Source organism: Epinephelus fuscoguttatus, linkage group LG4 (assembly GCF_011397635.1).
Source record: "Epinephelus fuscoguttatus linkage group LG4, E.fuscoguttatus.final_Chr_v1".
NCBI classification, from domain to species: domain Eukaryota; kingdom Metazoa; phylum Chordata; class Actinopteri; order Perciformes; family Serranidae; genus Epinephelus; species Epinephelus fuscoguttatus.
The window spans coordinates 38,141,694-38,157,331 of NC_064755.1; the positions used below are offsets into that span (position 1 = coordinate 38,141,694).

At 44.2% G+C, this 15,638-nt stretch overlaps 1 protein-coding gene across 1 annotated transcript in view; it reads left to right on the forward strand.

Moving 5' to 3' along the window:
• lamb4 (laminin, beta 4) overlaps positions 1 to 15,638 on the forward strand; it is a 39,009-nt gene that overhangs the window by 21,682 nt on the left and 1,689 nt on the right. Inside the window, exons 17-36 of the mRNA XM_049574932.1 lie at positions 18 to 149; positions 270 to 458; positions 711 to 823; positions 1,543 to 1,663; positions 1,888 to 2,068; positions 2,227 to 2,370; positions 2,516 to 2,747; positions 3,021 to 3,178; positions 3,972 to 4,196; positions 4,315 to 4,532; positions 4,781 to 4,877; positions 4,958 to 5,321; positions 5,458 to 5,618; positions 6,835 to 7,037; positions 7,246 to 7,443; positions 10,364 to 10,508; positions 11,874 to 12,072; positions 13,601 to 13,736; positions 13,828 to 13,998; positions 15,370 to 15,523. Of these exons, the coding sequence (XP_049430889.1) occupies positions 18 to 149; positions 270 to 458; positions 711 to 823; positions 1,543 to 1,663; positions 1,888 to 2,068; positions 2,227 to 2,370; positions 2,516 to 2,747; positions 3,021 to 3,178; positions 3,972 to 4,196; positions 4,315 to 4,532; positions 4,781 to 4,877; positions 4,958 to 5,321; positions 5,458 to 5,618; positions 6,835 to 7,037; positions 7,246 to 7,443; positions 10,364 to 10,508; positions 11,874 to 12,072; positions 13,601 to 13,736; positions 13,828 to 13,998; positions 15,370 to 15,523 (3,541 nt within the window). The remainder of the gene's footprint in view (positions 1 to 17; positions 150 to 269; positions 459 to 710; positions 824 to 1,542; positions 1,664 to 1,887; positions 2,069 to 2,226; positions 2,371 to 2,515; positions 2,748 to 3,020; positions 3,179 to 3,971; positions 4,197 to 4,314; positions 4,533 to 4,780; positions 4,878 to 4,957; positions 5,322 to 5,457; positions 5,619 to 6,834; positions 7,038 to 7,245; positions 7,444 to 10,363; positions 10,509 to 11,873; positions 12,073 to 13,600; positions 13,737 to 13,827; positions 13,999 to 15,369; positions 15,524 to 15,638) is intronic.

Consider the following 15,638-nt stretch of genomic DNA (forward strand, 5'->3'; position numbering starts at 1 on the left):
TTTGTGTGTGTTTTCAGTTGAACCCGGGTCTTCTACCTCAGTGTGAGAAGTATTACAGAGAGCAGGGTTACGACTTTAAATTGTCTAATGGACGAGTCGTTTTGGTTCGGAGGACTCGACGACTTGCCCGTCAGAGGAGGCAGGGACAGGTGGGATGTTTTATTGATTTCCTTTATCACATTTGTTTTGACCTATGCCCCAGTCTGACCTTTCAGCCAATCAGATCGTCCTCCTGCACCCTGAGCATCACTGATGTTTCTGTCTTGCAGCAGAACGGCATCCCTCTGGAGCCGGGTCATGCCCTGCAGATCATCCCCCGTCAGAGAATACCTGGTCAGCCGATCACCTGGACCGGCCTGGGATTGGTCAGAGTGTTGGACCGGGCGGGGCTTAGGTTCACCGTGGACAATCTCCCGTCGTCAATGGATTACCAGCTGGCGATTCGTTACGAGCCGGAGGTAAAGACAGCAGGCAGGGTTCTGGAGTTTTGCTGCCAGTGTTTCTTTTTCTTACTTCCTGTTAGAAGGGATCATTTCGACCGTAAGGGAAATAACATAGAAAGTATTATATTTTAACATTTCTGACAGAAATAATTAACAGTTAATGCCGGAATATATAAAATCAACCTACATGATGACTTTTATTTTCTGGCTGCTTTAATATTAAATTTCTGTTCCTGTATTCTAATGTCAGCTGAACTTTCTCTGCAGTCTCCGTCTGATTGGCTGGCTTCAGTCAGCATTACTCCAGTGTCGCCGGGCGATGGTGGTTGCAGCAGCGACCCGACAGGAACTAAAACGCTGGTTCTTCCTGGAAACTCCAGGTAAGACTCCCAATCCCCATACTACCACACTATTTAGTATGCCAGAAAAAGATTTACTATGTCCCAATACATAGTATGTCAAATGCAGTATGCCAAAAATACCAGGATGTTCAACAACATCCGGTCCAATTTTTCAGTATGCAAGCCAGCATGTTTTTCTGGCTACTCTGACCCACAGTCCTCTGCACAGCAGACGGTACGTCACATCGACTGAGCTGCAAACAGATGGCAGTTTTGTCAGAAGTCCCAACAAAGGATGACAGTACATAGCATAAAAATAATAAGACAACAAAACAATACAAAGGAAATAAAACCTAAAAGCTACAAATCACATAAGTACAAATCAGGTATTTAAAGTGAAAGCTTTACTATAAAAATATGTTTTAAGCATTGATTTAAAAACAGCTAATGTGCTAGCCAGCGACATCTCCTCGGCTGAGGACTCCAGAGCCTCGGGGCCTTGATGGTCATCTTTAGTTACCAACCTCAATCTAGTGACGACTAGTGAGGGCAGACTTGAGGATCTCAGGTCACGACTTGGAGCACAGGTAGTCAGAAGCTCAGCTATATAACACGAAACATTAGAAATAACCAAAGGAAAACAAGAACGGTGATGATTTGACTGGATGTAAGCTCAGATGTCCTTGTGCCCAGGATCAGTGGAGAAATCTGCCTCACCAGTCCTGGACTTTATTACAAGTTTGTTTGTTTGTCTCCAGAGGAGGTATTCTGGATTTTCCGGTGTGTCTAAACGCCGGCGGTCGGTACTTTGTGGACATCGTCTTTAACAAACTGCCTGGATCTAACGACCCCTCCAGCTCACACATCCTGATCGACTCGGTGAGTAAGTCTCCAAATTGTTCTGAGTGACTGACGGTCTGACCGTTCAATAACAGCTCAGCAGCAGGTGTGTTTATATATCGCCACATGATTGATACTTGGAGATATTTGTATAAGGACAATTAAGCCCATTTGTCGTCTTTCTAAAATCAAAAACACAGCTGTCTGCATAACAAATATCAACATTGTTCATTAAATATTATTTATGTCTGTTATTTCTTCAGATGGGTCTGATTCCCAGCATCGAGTCTGTCCGAGATTTCTGCTCCGAGAGTGACCTTGACTCTTTCCGCCGCTTTCACTGCATTGGATTGGCTGCTGAACTCAGTCCACAGGAGGTGTTACCGGAAGTCTGTGAGGGACTTATCAAGAGCATGTCAGCACGAATCCACAAGGGAGCTGTTCGTAAGTAGTTCAAGACAAATCCACAACAGAGCTAAGTGATAAAGTAGTTAAATGCATCGCCATTAATCCATAACTAACCATAGATTTTAGCTTTTTTTTCATTTAACATGATGATGTTTGTTTTCTAAGTTCATCTTTGTGTTTCTACCTGTTGTCAGCTTGCGGGTGTAACGTCGTTGGCTCTCGTGGCCCATCCTGCACTAATCAGGGAGGGCTCTGTGAATGTAAACCCAATGTGATTGGCCGTTGCTGTGATACCTGTGCACCACTGACGTTTGGCTTCGGACCCGAGGGCTGCCAACGTAAGGAACTATCATAACCAAAATCTGAGCACACCTCTGAAATGATGCAACAAGATAAATCCAATAAAAATGATTCCTTCTGAAGGTCGGGTCATTTTTAGGACAAATGAACGAAACTGATTTTTTTCTTTGTGTTTGTTTGCAGCATGTGAGTGTGACCCTCGTGGTTCAGTGTCGGAGCTGTGTGATCAGGTCAGAGGTCAGTGTGCATGTCGTTCAGAGGTCACGGGGCGACGCTGCGATCGCTGTCAGACTGGATTCTGGGGTTTCCCAGTCTGTCGACCCTGTGAGTGTAACAGACTGTCGGAGGTGTGTGATGAAGAAACTGGAGAGTGTCTGAACTGCAGGGAGCACGCCACGGGACCAAACTGTGACAGGTTATATATTTCACAATATATGTATAAATGAGTAACAGAGGTTGCACTGTTACAGGTTTGTTTTATACATGTTTTAATGCAACAGGTGAGAACACCTACTGCAACTGACCTCCTGATGATGTCATCATAAAAATATGTTATTCCATTAATCCACATGTTTAGAAACCATTTTCAAATTGGATTTTCTGGATATTTTACTCTTCATATGCTCTGAAGTCGACAGAGTCCCGTAGGTGCTCTGGTTTTGATGACGCTCCTGTGTTGCTGATGCAGGTGTGTGGAGGGTTACCATGGTAACCCTGTCTCCAGACAGCCCTGTCAGCCCTGCCTGTGTCCAGACATTCAGGGCAGCGGACGATTCTTTGCCATATCCTGCCACAATGACCCACAGTCCCTCAGTGTGACCTGTGACTGCAGGGAGGGGCACACAGGTAGGAGCTGGAAGAGGCCGTGCAGCCTGCTGACTTCTTTTTAGCTCTGGAGACAGACTTCTGTCATTTCTGTATTCTGACAGGGGAAAGTCCTGATTGAACTTTAAGGGTTCTTGGTTCAGTGGGAAGAGGCTCTGCAGCCTGCTGACTTGTTCTTGAATCTAAGGACATGCAGGAGGCCTGTAGTATTCTGAGAGCAAAAAGTATTGGTTTAAGTGTAAGCTTTAAGGAGATCAGACAGGCAGGAAGTGGCGTGGCCATTTACAAATTTGTAGGTCATAAAAAGCACCTTAATAACTGACATGGATCGGTAACCAGTGAAGGGAAGCTCAAATTTACTAGTTTTAGTTTCTTGTTGCAGCATTCTGAACCATTACAATAACCCAGTCTGAGTGAGCCAGGGTTTCTACTAATTTGAAAAAAAGATTTTTAGCTCAAGGTGCTAGAAGGCAATCATGGTGATTTCTTTACTGTGTTAATCTAAAACAAGGGCTGAATCTGAAGCTTTGAGAAATCACACAGTTGTGGAGAGTTGCTGTTACCTGATCAAACTGATGTCTGGCAGCAAAAATTAATCCATTATTCCATGAATACATTTAATTTGGCCCAAAGGTGAGATACATAAAGAGAAGAGCAGAGGGCCAAGAACAGAGCCCGGTATTTGGTCATAAATATTGTGACATTTGATTTTCCCCACAGCAGCCAACCCTAGCATGAACTTTTGCTACATTTACATTAAACACAAACACAGTGAATATGTCCCAACAATTAAAACTGACTGTGACTATCTCAGGTGTGCGCTGTGACAGATGCAGCCCTGGTTTCTTTGGTGACCTGGCGTCGCCAGGTGCCAGCTGTGAGGAGTGTCCCTGCAACAACAACATCAACCCGGATGATCGCAACGCCTGTGACAGCCTGACGGGAGAATGTCTGCACTGCCTCCACAACACGATGGGATCACACTGCCAAGACTGCAAACCTGGTTACTATGGCAACGCCCTGGACCAGGACTGCAAAGGTAAAGACAAGGGTATAAAATTATAATGTAGATAATAATAAGAAGAAGAAGAAGATGAAGAAAAGAGAAAGAAAGTATTTATGTATTGTGTCTTGTGTGTTTATTGTGTATTTCTCAGAGTGCTCTTGTGATCGACGGGGGACAGAGGTGACTCAGTGTCCTCTGGGGAGCCCCTGTTACTGTGATCCCAGGACGGGACAGTGTCCCTGCAGGACAGGGGCAATGGGCGTCCTCTGTGACGAGTGTGAGGACGGGTACTGGAACCTGGATGGAGCCTTGGGTTGTCAGCCCTGCAGCTGTGATCCTGTTAACTCTTTCAACAACATCTGCGACAAGGCAAGGCCTCCACTAACCACAGACACCGTCCTATTCAGTCACAGCAAGCACAGGCTCCGCCTTTTACTCACTGTCCTTCATGTTAATTCCTTCATACTACAGAACACAAGTTTCCATGTTCAGTCAATGAGTTAAAATTATGTTAACAGTTTAGTTTTTCACAATAAAAGACATTTTATAGCAACACACTATAAAAGATGAATGATTGAAGATAAAACATTTATTGAATCAAGCAGTGATGCGTTCAGGTGACGGGACAGTGTCCGTGTCGTCCCGAGTTTGGAGGAAGACAGTGCGACGAATGTGGAGAGAATCATTTTGGGAATCCAGACCTGCAGTGTATCTGTGAGTGAAAACACAAACACACCTCCACCCTTTAACCCTCTCTGTGGTGTAGCTCTAAACTTCTCCTGTCTCCTCCTCAGCTTGTGACTGTAACCTGGAGGGGACTGAGCGTCCGTCATGTGACCCTGAAACGGGTGAGTGTATCTGTCGCGTCGGTGTCACCGGTATCTTCTGTGACGAGTGCGCCCCTGGCTATGACTCAGCGTTCCCAGCATGCAAGGAGTGCCACCCATGCACCACCCTCTGGGCCGGGGACGTCACTGATGTCCAGCGAGCCGCTCAGAGGATGAGAACCTTCATCCCTCGTGATGACCTGCAGCCTGGAGGCAGTAGCCCGCATCTACGGATGCTTGAGATGCACTCTAAGCTGGATGACCTCGCCAATCTGACGGGACTCTCCCCAGCAAAGGTGGAGAAGGTGGAGAAACTGAGTTTGATGATCGGGTAAGTTCTACAGTCATTAACTTAAAGGAAAATGTGTGGTTTTAAAGCTGTTTCTCATCACTGCAATGCAAAGACGTGGTGCAAATTATTCAGGCTGCCTTGTTCCGCTTTCGTCAGCTCGTTTTCTTCCTCACAGGAAGTTGAAAGACTCCATCGACCCATACCTGATCCTGATCGACCCGTCTCCTCTCCTCAACACTGAAATCGACAACATTCACCTGGATTTTAAGAAGCTTCTAACCAGGCTGACGGAGAAACTCAACGAGGATCCAGAAGCTGAAGATGAAGATGTGGAGGGTACAGTGATGTTTTTTGTAATATTTTAACTCAGTAGAAACACAGATATAATCCATCTCTGAAGGAGCTTCAGATAGTACTGAGACATCTTCACTGTCTACACATTTAAAGCCGCTACAAGGAACTTTTAACTGGATATGCAAAAGTCTCTCGTTTCTGCTGATGTCTGTGCGTGACCTACAACAGCAAATGAGACCATCAGTGTGAAGATAAGCTATTTCTATATAGTGTATATCCATACCTTTAGGAAACTGTCTCCTGGTCCGCCCCAGGTCGCTTCCAGGACGAAGCGATTTACGGCACTCAGACGGCACACGTCATCTTACCTAGCTGCTTACATTTAGTGACTCTCACAAATAGTCGTTATTCCTCCTCCTCGACCCGACGTCCGCGGGGAGTTAAAATAGCAGCAATCATTGGGTAAAAGTTCTGTGAAAGCACTGGACTCACCAACAGTCAGCCACGTCTCAGTCACACAGAGAAAATCCAATCCTCGGGAAGTCAGGAAATCCTTCAGGATAAACGTTTTGTTCGCTAGCGATCTAGCATTCACCAGCCCAATCCAGTCGCCGGAGAGGTGGAACTGGGGCGCGGCAGAGGTGAGCTGGGATCCCCGATAGGAGCGGGGGCAAAGTTTTCCCGTCTTGTTGTTTCATTCATCCCCAAAACAAACACATGTGCGAGCCAGGTAAGCGTCTTTACGAAAATACACGCTAGAGCTCATGGGAAATGTAGGCTTCATTCCGGCAAAACACTACCACTTTTGTCCACAGGGTCGCCAAAATCAACTCAAAATGAGGGACTTTAACTGTGTTACAGATTTGATTTGAATTTATCCATCCGTCCACCCATGAGTGGAGCTGTGGTGGCAGCAGGCAACAAGGTAGCCCAGAAGTCCCTCTTCTTAGCTGTAGACGAGTCTGCTGGTTCAGGACCTCTTACATTGAGGAGTCCACTGACACCTTTATAAACTGTTAAATTCTCTCTCTCAGATCTTAATCTCCTCATAGAGGCCCTCATTTATGAGCTACTCCTGGAGCTACCAGGAGGCACATCACTGCTGGGCCTCCTCCCGCGCCAGAGTCACCTGCACACATGTAGACAGAAACACAGCAGCACCATTAAACCTGCTGAACTCCTCATTCATGTCTTTATCACAGACCTGCACTTCTTTAGTTTAATTTTGACCTCAGTGTATCCTCCCATCCTGTTGTAGAGCTGATGGAAAAGATCCAGAAGCATCATAAAGTCTTCATGTCGGACGAGAAGAGAGTGAGAAACGCAAACAAAGCCTTGGAGGACTCCATGGACACCAGACAGGAAGTCAAACGCAAACTGAGCATGGGCAGTGACAAAGGAGACCTGGCACCGGTGGAGAAGAAGATCAAAGAGCTCAGCGTGGTCGACCTCAACCAAAAGGTGAGCAGTAACCTGTGGAGTCACATGACTTACACATCAACCAATCAGAGGTGTGTATGAAGAGTGTGTCTTAACGCTGTGTGCTGCAGTGTCGGGTAAAGTGGATATAAATCATAACGTGATTAATGATCAGCGAGTGGTTGATAGTCACAGTGAGGTGAACGAACCTCGTCATGCCCTTTAACCAGTGTGTTGTGGTCTGATGCAGGTCTGTGGACGACCAGGTCTGGAGGACTGTTCTGGGTGTGGTGGAGCTCTGTGTGAGCTGGGTCTGGGAAAAAGGAAATGTGGAGGTCCAAACTGTGACGGAGTCGTTCCTGTCAGTCAGAAAGCTTCAGAGACAGCAGAGAAAACAAAGAACCAACTCAGCACACTTCCATCCAGTCTGCAGGAGTCCAAGAACAAGGCAGGTTTACACTGGGACCACTGGGACCACTGGTGCTGGTACTGGAACAGACTCAGAGTTCCAGTCCCCTTCATGGGACTTAAGGATGAACCAGCTTTTAATTTCAAGGACCAACTCTTCATAAAGGCTGATTATAACATAACAATGTTAAGATTTATGCGTACTAACTAGATGAAAGCAGGTTGCACCACACAAACTAGTTCCTACGTTGAGATTATCCACCAAAACATCCCTAGAAGTCCCCACACACTACACAGCACACTGACCAGCGGAGATAAGACCGCTCAACTTGAAGCAATCTCAGTCGACTTAAGGGTCTTCCACTGATGATTCGAATTTCCTATTTTAGAGGGCAGTCTTAGTGGAGAGTGCAGGTTTTTTATATAAACCGGACCTTGGAGCTTCCTTTAACTATCTAGGCCCATCAAAAACCCTATTGTGTCAGATATCATTATATGTTTCACAAACACTAACGCAGAGTCATTCTTAGCCACTGACAGTTAGCCTACAAGCTAACAAGCTAACAAACAACATAAATATGGATTTTGGATCATTGCCAAAAATAAACCCTATGGCATGATACCAGTGTTGGGTAAGGGTTACTTTAAAAGTAATCAAAGTACGTTACTTTTTAAAAAAGTAACCAGTTACTTTACTGCGTTACTCCCTGAGTAAAGTAACTCAAGCACTTTTAAAGTACTTTTGAGTATTCTACATTTCCTATTGGGCAATGGACCACAGGGTGCTGAGCCTACATTTTTTTGTCTCCAAAATTAAAGTTATGGACCACTTGCCCTTCACTGAGATCCAATTCTCCCATCACAGCCGTCACTTTGACCAGTAGAAACACACAACGATCTGCTGCCGTAGACAACTGTATGACAACAACACCCCAGCGTTTTAATATTTCCTCTAGGGATGTTACCACACAGAGTAAAAGGGGGAAATGATGGTGTGAAACAGCAGAGGCACTTTATCAACCCGCTGAGTTAACGTTACTGTCATTAGCATCAAGCTAGCAAAAAATGGTACATCGTCACGGTCGGACATAAAGTAATAACATTAACAAATAGCGGCGGGGCTTTTACTCACAACTGCAGAGGCTCCCAGCTTCATTTGAAACAAACTACATTATAGACGGTCCGTTATTTATTAATCCCTCTGTGTGTTTATATATTTACTTTTTATCCACTCTGTTGTCTTTGTAAAGTTAACATATCGCACCGTCATTTCAAACTCAACACTTGTTTCAAATTAAAAGCCCCTTATAACCTCGGCTAGAGAATCCCTCCATTTTCTAAACAGGCTTTTATTCTGAAACATTTTTCAGAACTTCCTGTGGAAGATACAGTAGCTTGATAGTTTATGTATGGCGCTTCAAATGTAGCTCCTGCCATCTGCTGACGCTTTTAGGTGACTACAACAACATGTCGGCTGGCACATGAACAGACACAGTTCTGGCAGTGACTCAAATAATAGTCAAAGTAATAAAAATAGGACAAGAATAACCCGATGACATCACACACGCCGTGAAAGACGACCGGGGATAATTGGTGAGTACCAGCGTGTAGCGTGTACCAGGCATAATGCAAGTCCTGAGTCTGAAATATGTCTGTCAGTGAGTCCTACTCCACTTATTTAGACTCCACCGTAGACAACGACAGCATTTCTCCGACCACGTAGCGAGCCACAAGCTCCGTGGCTTCTTTCAGACTGATAGGTTTAACGTTATCTCCGTTATTAGAACCAAACAACAGCCGTTGCTGTTTCAGAGCTGAAGGACCAGCGTTCTAAAAGTAACGGAAGTAACTGATGTCTTGTTTGAAAATGTACTTAAGTATTTGATTACTCAAACAGCAAACTAACACGTTAGGTTACTCGTTACTGCAAAAAGTAATCGAAGTACTCTAACGCGTTACTTTGCGTACTCTAACGCGTTACTTTGTAACCCAACTCTGCATGATACTTGCACGTTTTGTTCAGCAACATCATCTTCACAAATGAGCACCACTTTATGTTTGGTGAAACCTAAATGCAGCCTGAATGATTAAGCTACTGTCAAGCTATAATGAACTACACCACGGTCGCATGTCGTAATGTCGCCCCCACAGCATGGCTGTTAAGCAATGTTCTGTGTGATGACATCCTGTAGTTTCATTTAGCCACTTGTTAGAAACCGCCTTTTTTGAGACACATTAAAGCTTCACACTAAACGAGTGAGGTATTCACTGACATATTTTATGTCGTAGAACAAAAGGTGAAAGTCTCTGCAGCTTGTGTTAACCACAGATCTTATTTCAAGCATCTACCCATTTCAAAAAACCCACTGATTTTGAGACAAGGGAACCATGAGTGGTAAAATGCTGTCATGATCCTGGGTTTGTTTATATCCTGTTATCCTCTGGACTTTGTTTTGGAGTTTTCTGTTTGCATTCCTTGTTTCATGTTATTCATTCATGTTTAATCTGTTTCCTGTTTTTTTTGTATATTCTCTCCTCATGTGTCGTGTCTGGTTTTACTTCCTGTCTCTGTGTTTTCCCGCCTGTTTTCTATCACACCTTTCTCATTAGTCCTTCCCTGTTCCCAGAGTCTTCCCCTCACACCTGTTCTGTGTTAGTCTTGTTTGCTCCACCCGTGTGTTCCCCTCCACACCCTTGTTGTAAGCCAATCCCCATTTAACTCCTTTTGTCCACGTCCTCCTGCTCCAGCTGTGTCTTGTTCTTGTGATTGGTTTTCTGTGTACATATACCTGTGTGTCTCCCTTTGTTCCTTGTTGGTTCGTCCTGTGTTCATCCCAGTGTTCATGGTGTTGTTTCTTCCTGGTCTCTCGTGTTTCAGATTTCTTCCCTGAGTTCTTCCTTCAGTTCATCATCCTTCCCTGAATAAAAGTCGTCACTGTGGTTTTTTTTTTTTTTGTCAGATCAATGATGCCAAACAGGCGGCTCAGAGCACCAAAGACCAGGCTAAAGACCTCCAGGACCGGATCAACGACAACATAGACTCTCTGTCGAGAGAGAAAAATAGAATCAAGGAGCTTCTCCAACGAGTGAAAGACTACTTGACGGGTCAGTCAGTACATGCACAGTTAAGTTGACCTACGGTTACAGCTCGACTAGGCCATTTAATTAGACTACTGTCTTTGTCCCAGTATACAAGCACAGGAGGGGAAGTGATTTATTGACCGAAGTATGTCGGACTCCGCTACAATAAGTGGAGATATGCCTCCTTCCAGCTCATGAGCACTAGACCTTTTTCCAGTTGACCTATTACATCACAGACCAAACAATCGCCATTCTGTGTTTAACTCTCATCCATGTATTTTAAAATATTTAACACTTTCAGATGACAGAGCATGAACTGTGTCTCTCGTTCCTCCAGCCATGTTGTTATCGGCTATGTCTTCTGTTACGCATTTAACGCTCATTGACTTCAGAGTCAAAGCCCAAGGTGGAGCATGCGCAGAGCACCCAGGCCAGTTTGGGTCCATTTGACTGTATACATGCAGGATTAATTCATCTCCTATCCACAGACCTGCTGCTTCTTCCCACTTTAACCTGAATAACAAACTGGAGCTAGCTGGGAGCGGCTAGCGGAGCGTTAGCTGCAGCATGACCGGAGGGAAGCACAGCCAGTTAGCCTCCGCTAGTCTCTGAGCAAGCCCCGGCTCTCCGTTTGGATCCAACCGGAGCACCGAGCCCTGGTTTGTTATTCAGGTTAAAGTGGGAAGAAGCAGCGGGTTTATCAGGCAGCTGAGTGAAGTGGAGCCTGCGGAGGAAACACCAGGACCGTCTGGATGTAATAGTCCGTGGAGGTGCTGCGGTGCTCGGCTGCACAGATAGGAAACCCCTTGGCTGACAGGATGTACCACTCTCTCACTCTGCTCTCTCTCACGCAGGCACAGAACGTATGTGCCACTTGGCCGTCGGATGTAGTCCGTGTAGTGTGTTCAAATGCAACTGACACAGGGCGATGTGAGGCGATGTGAGGCGACGTAGGCGACGCAGCAGATGGCTTTCGTCGCCGCTAGTTCTTTGATGTTGGTTTGGTGTGTCCGCACCTTTAAGGTGATACTATACAAAACTGGTCCTGACCTGGAGGACTTTGGTTCAGCCATCCAATCACTTTACAGATTAAAGACTCTCATGATGTGAGGCGTCCATTATTTGGTTTTCAGACACATTATTGAGCTCTAACTTATAAAAATCAGAGCTTTCAGAAAAAACTGAGTGGTTATGTATACATGGATGATATTTACAAGTTAGTTATGTTAACATGATACAAATACAAAATTAGCTCTTGACAATAAGCTTCAGAAGCTTCATCTGCTGAGCCAGAGGTGGGTAAATAAAACAGAAGAAAAAACACATCCTGCTGCAGTAGATTTGAATCTTTTCTAAATGTCTGAGACAATTATGTTTCCTCCCCAACAGATGAAATGGTTCCTCCAGAAGATGTCGAGAAAATGGCCCGAGCTGTTCTAGCCATCAGGCTGCCCGATCAGACCCAATCAATGATCAGTGACATCAATAATCTGCTGTCTAAGCCTACCAATTTCCAGAATGACCTGAAAGACCTGGAGGAGCACGCCAAGACCGCTCAGGACCTGCTGCAGAAAGCTCAGGAAGTCAAGTCAGTGTCTAAAAGCATGAAAAAAAAACATTGTTTCTGAAAAAGCGAAACATCTTAACTCTTAAAAAAAACTATACATCTCTTACACAAAAAAAACACTAAACATCTTTTAACTCTTTAAAAAACACTATCTGTTAACACTTAAAAAAACACTTAATGTCTTTTAAAGAAACTATACATCTATTAACACTGTAAAAACACTTAATGTAAGTTAATTCTTTAAAATAAAGTAACGTCTTTTAACCCCTTAAAAAAACACTGCATTTGTTAACTTAAAAAAACATTTATTTCTTTAAAAAACCCTAAACATCTGCTAACTTTAAAAATCACTTAACATCTTTTAATTCTAAACATCTCTTAACATCAAACTTTATTTAAAAAACCAAAGTTAAAGGTAGGATCTGGAGGATTTTCAAACAAAACAAAATATAGACATATACAAATGAAATCCTGCTTAAACATCACCTATGGGCTTCTACTCATGTGTGGTGGTGACTCTGTTTGCAGAGCTCCTGCCCTTTAACTGTATTTTGATGTTTTTGTGAGCTCGGACCGCTTCTGGGCAGAGATTTCCCCAGCCATTGAGAGAGCGCAGGTGCCGTGTCCGAGCGTGTCCGAGCGTGCACCAGCGCGAACCTTGCCTGAATCTCTTCTGTGAAGCCTTCTTCCATACCTCCGGGCTCCATACACCCGGGAGAAATGGCGGATACAGACGTACCCACGAAGAAAAGGAAATTAAATGTGAGTGAGGCAAAACGCCGAGCCGATAAAGCACGGGCCAAAACTCGTGTGAATATCGGGGTGGGGAGAGAGGCTCGGGATGTACAGCGACTTGGAGTTGGCCTGCTTTCTGTTGGACAGGTAAATCCCAAATACGACTTTTCTATTACAACAACTGTAATTTCTGCATAGTTTGTTGTGGAGGCTAATTCCGACTATCAACCGATGCAAATAAATTTACGTTTAGCTAATATATGGCTTGATGTAGTGTGAGGATTGAGCTTTGAATCAATTTGTGTAACACCCAACTGCTGGGAGGGGTAGGAGCAGCGCGCAGTTGAGCCCGATAAGAGGGACCAAATTTGAATGTGTGTTTACAAACAGCAACTGGAAAATCCTCCAGACCCTACCTTTAAGGGGCACCTACTAGCTCACGTGAAAACGCTCTCTCCCCGTTTCATGCTACAGCTTTCCTATCTAATAAAGGCAAAATTCCCAAAAAATAATCTTCAAAAAAAAGAAAAAGTTTATCTAAAACACCAAACTTTAAGTAAAACACTAAATTTTAAGTTAAGCACTTGATTTGAACCAAAACACTGAATTTTAACTAAAGCACCAAACTTTAACTAAAATACTAAACTTGAACTAAAACACAGAGTAATCATCAGCTGTCTGAAAACACAAAGGTTTCACTCAGTGCTGGTTTGTTTATTTCTCCTGATTTATTGGTTTATGATTGGCTGAGTTCCTCCATGTCTGACCTCAGTTCCTTAAAGAAATCCTTGTTGCTGTTGTTTCTTATTTTGAGGGAGCGGACGAAGAGCATTGATGTGACAGAGATCAAGAAAGACATTTATCAAGCAGAGAGAGCTCAGGACAAAGCCAATGACGACCTGGACGCAGCCACCTTAGACAGAGACGTGGCCAAGGACAGACTCCATATTGTAAATACTCCAAAAGTCTCAAATATCTGTCCCTTTGGTTCAGCCCTGCCTGATGTTGACATGTTTAAATACGTGTTTTCTCATGTTTCAGGTGAGAGACAAACTGGACGACGCTGCATGGAAGCTGTTGAAACGTCAACCGCAAAATCTGCGAGACCAGATCGAAGACCTGAAGAAGAAAACTGACCAGAACAGACTGATGGCTGTAGACGCCCTGGCATCAGCTGTCGATGCTTTTAAACAGAGTTCCGACACAAAACCAGTAAGACAACTGACACCCAATCAGTAAGACAACTGACACCCAACCAATAAGACAACTGACACCCAACCAGTAAGACAACTGACGACCAACCAGTAAGACAACTGACACCCAACCAGTAAGACAACTGACACCCAACCAATAAGACAACTGACGACCAACCAGTAAGACAACTGACAATAAGACAACTGAGACAGAACCAGTATGACAACTGATAAAGACAACTGACACCCAACAAGTAAGATGACTGGCACTGAACCAGTTAGACAACTGACACCCAACCAGTAAGACAACTGACAATAAGACAACTGACACAGAACCAGTAAGACAACTGACACCCAACCAGTAAGACAACTGATTATAAGACAACTGACACCGAACAAGTAAGATGACTGGCACTGAACCAGTTAGACAACTGACACCCAACCAGTAAGACAACTGACAATAAGACAACTGACACAGAACCAGTAAGACAACTGACACCGAACAAGTAAGAAGACTGGCACTGAACCAGTAAGACAACTGACACCCAATCAGTAAGGCAACTGACAATAAGACAACTGACACAGAACCAGTAAGACAACTGACACCGAACAAGTAAGAAGACTGGCACTGAACCAGTAAGACAACTGACACCCAATCAGTAAGGCAACTGACACCCAACCAGTAAGACAACTGACACCCAACCAGTAAGACAAGTGACAATAAGACAACTGAGACAGAACCAGTATGACAACTGATAAAGACAACTGACACCCAACAAGTAAGACAACTGACAATAAGACAACTGACACAGAACCAGTAAGACAACTGACACCCAACCAGTAAGACAACTGACACAGAACAAGTAAGATGACTGGCACTGAACCAGTTAGACAACTGACACCCAACCAGTAAGACAACTGACACCCAACCAGTAAGGCAACTGACACCCAACCAGTAAGACAACTGATAATGAGACAACTGACACCTAACAAGTAAGATGACTGGCATTGAACCAGTAAGACAACCGACAGCAAACCAGTAAGACAACTGACACCAAACCAGTATGACAACTGACAATAAGACAGCTGACACCGAACCAGTAAGACCACTGTCAATAAGACAACTGACACAGAACCAGTATGATAACTGACAATAGGACCAGTCACACTGAACCAGTAAGACAACGGACAAAGCGACAACTGACCCAGAGGACTTTAAGTAAATAAGACTACAGACAGAGCGTAACATTCAGGAGGTATTTTAATTTTCAGTTCATGGCTCCATTAGTTTCAGCTGCTAGTTAGTTGCAGTACTGTTGCTATGGCTACCACAGACACCTGTATTCTTGGTGTACTGTCACAGTGTTCTGACTGTCTGTCTCTGTACCAGGAGCTGGACGAAGTGAGGAAGCAGTTTGAGCTTTTACAGCAGAAGAGCTCAAATCAGACAGGTCAGGATGACGCTGCAGAACGAGTGAAGAAAATCAAGGACGAGGCAGAGAAGATGAAGAAAGAGGTGGAGGACAAACTGCAACAGATACAAGGTAGTATTAGTACTTTAACTGTTATGTAGTCTGGTAAATTCAAAAATCATCATCATGTTTGTTATTGTAGTAACAGAACCAGTGGGAGGACAGTGTAATGCTCAGTAGTGCTGCA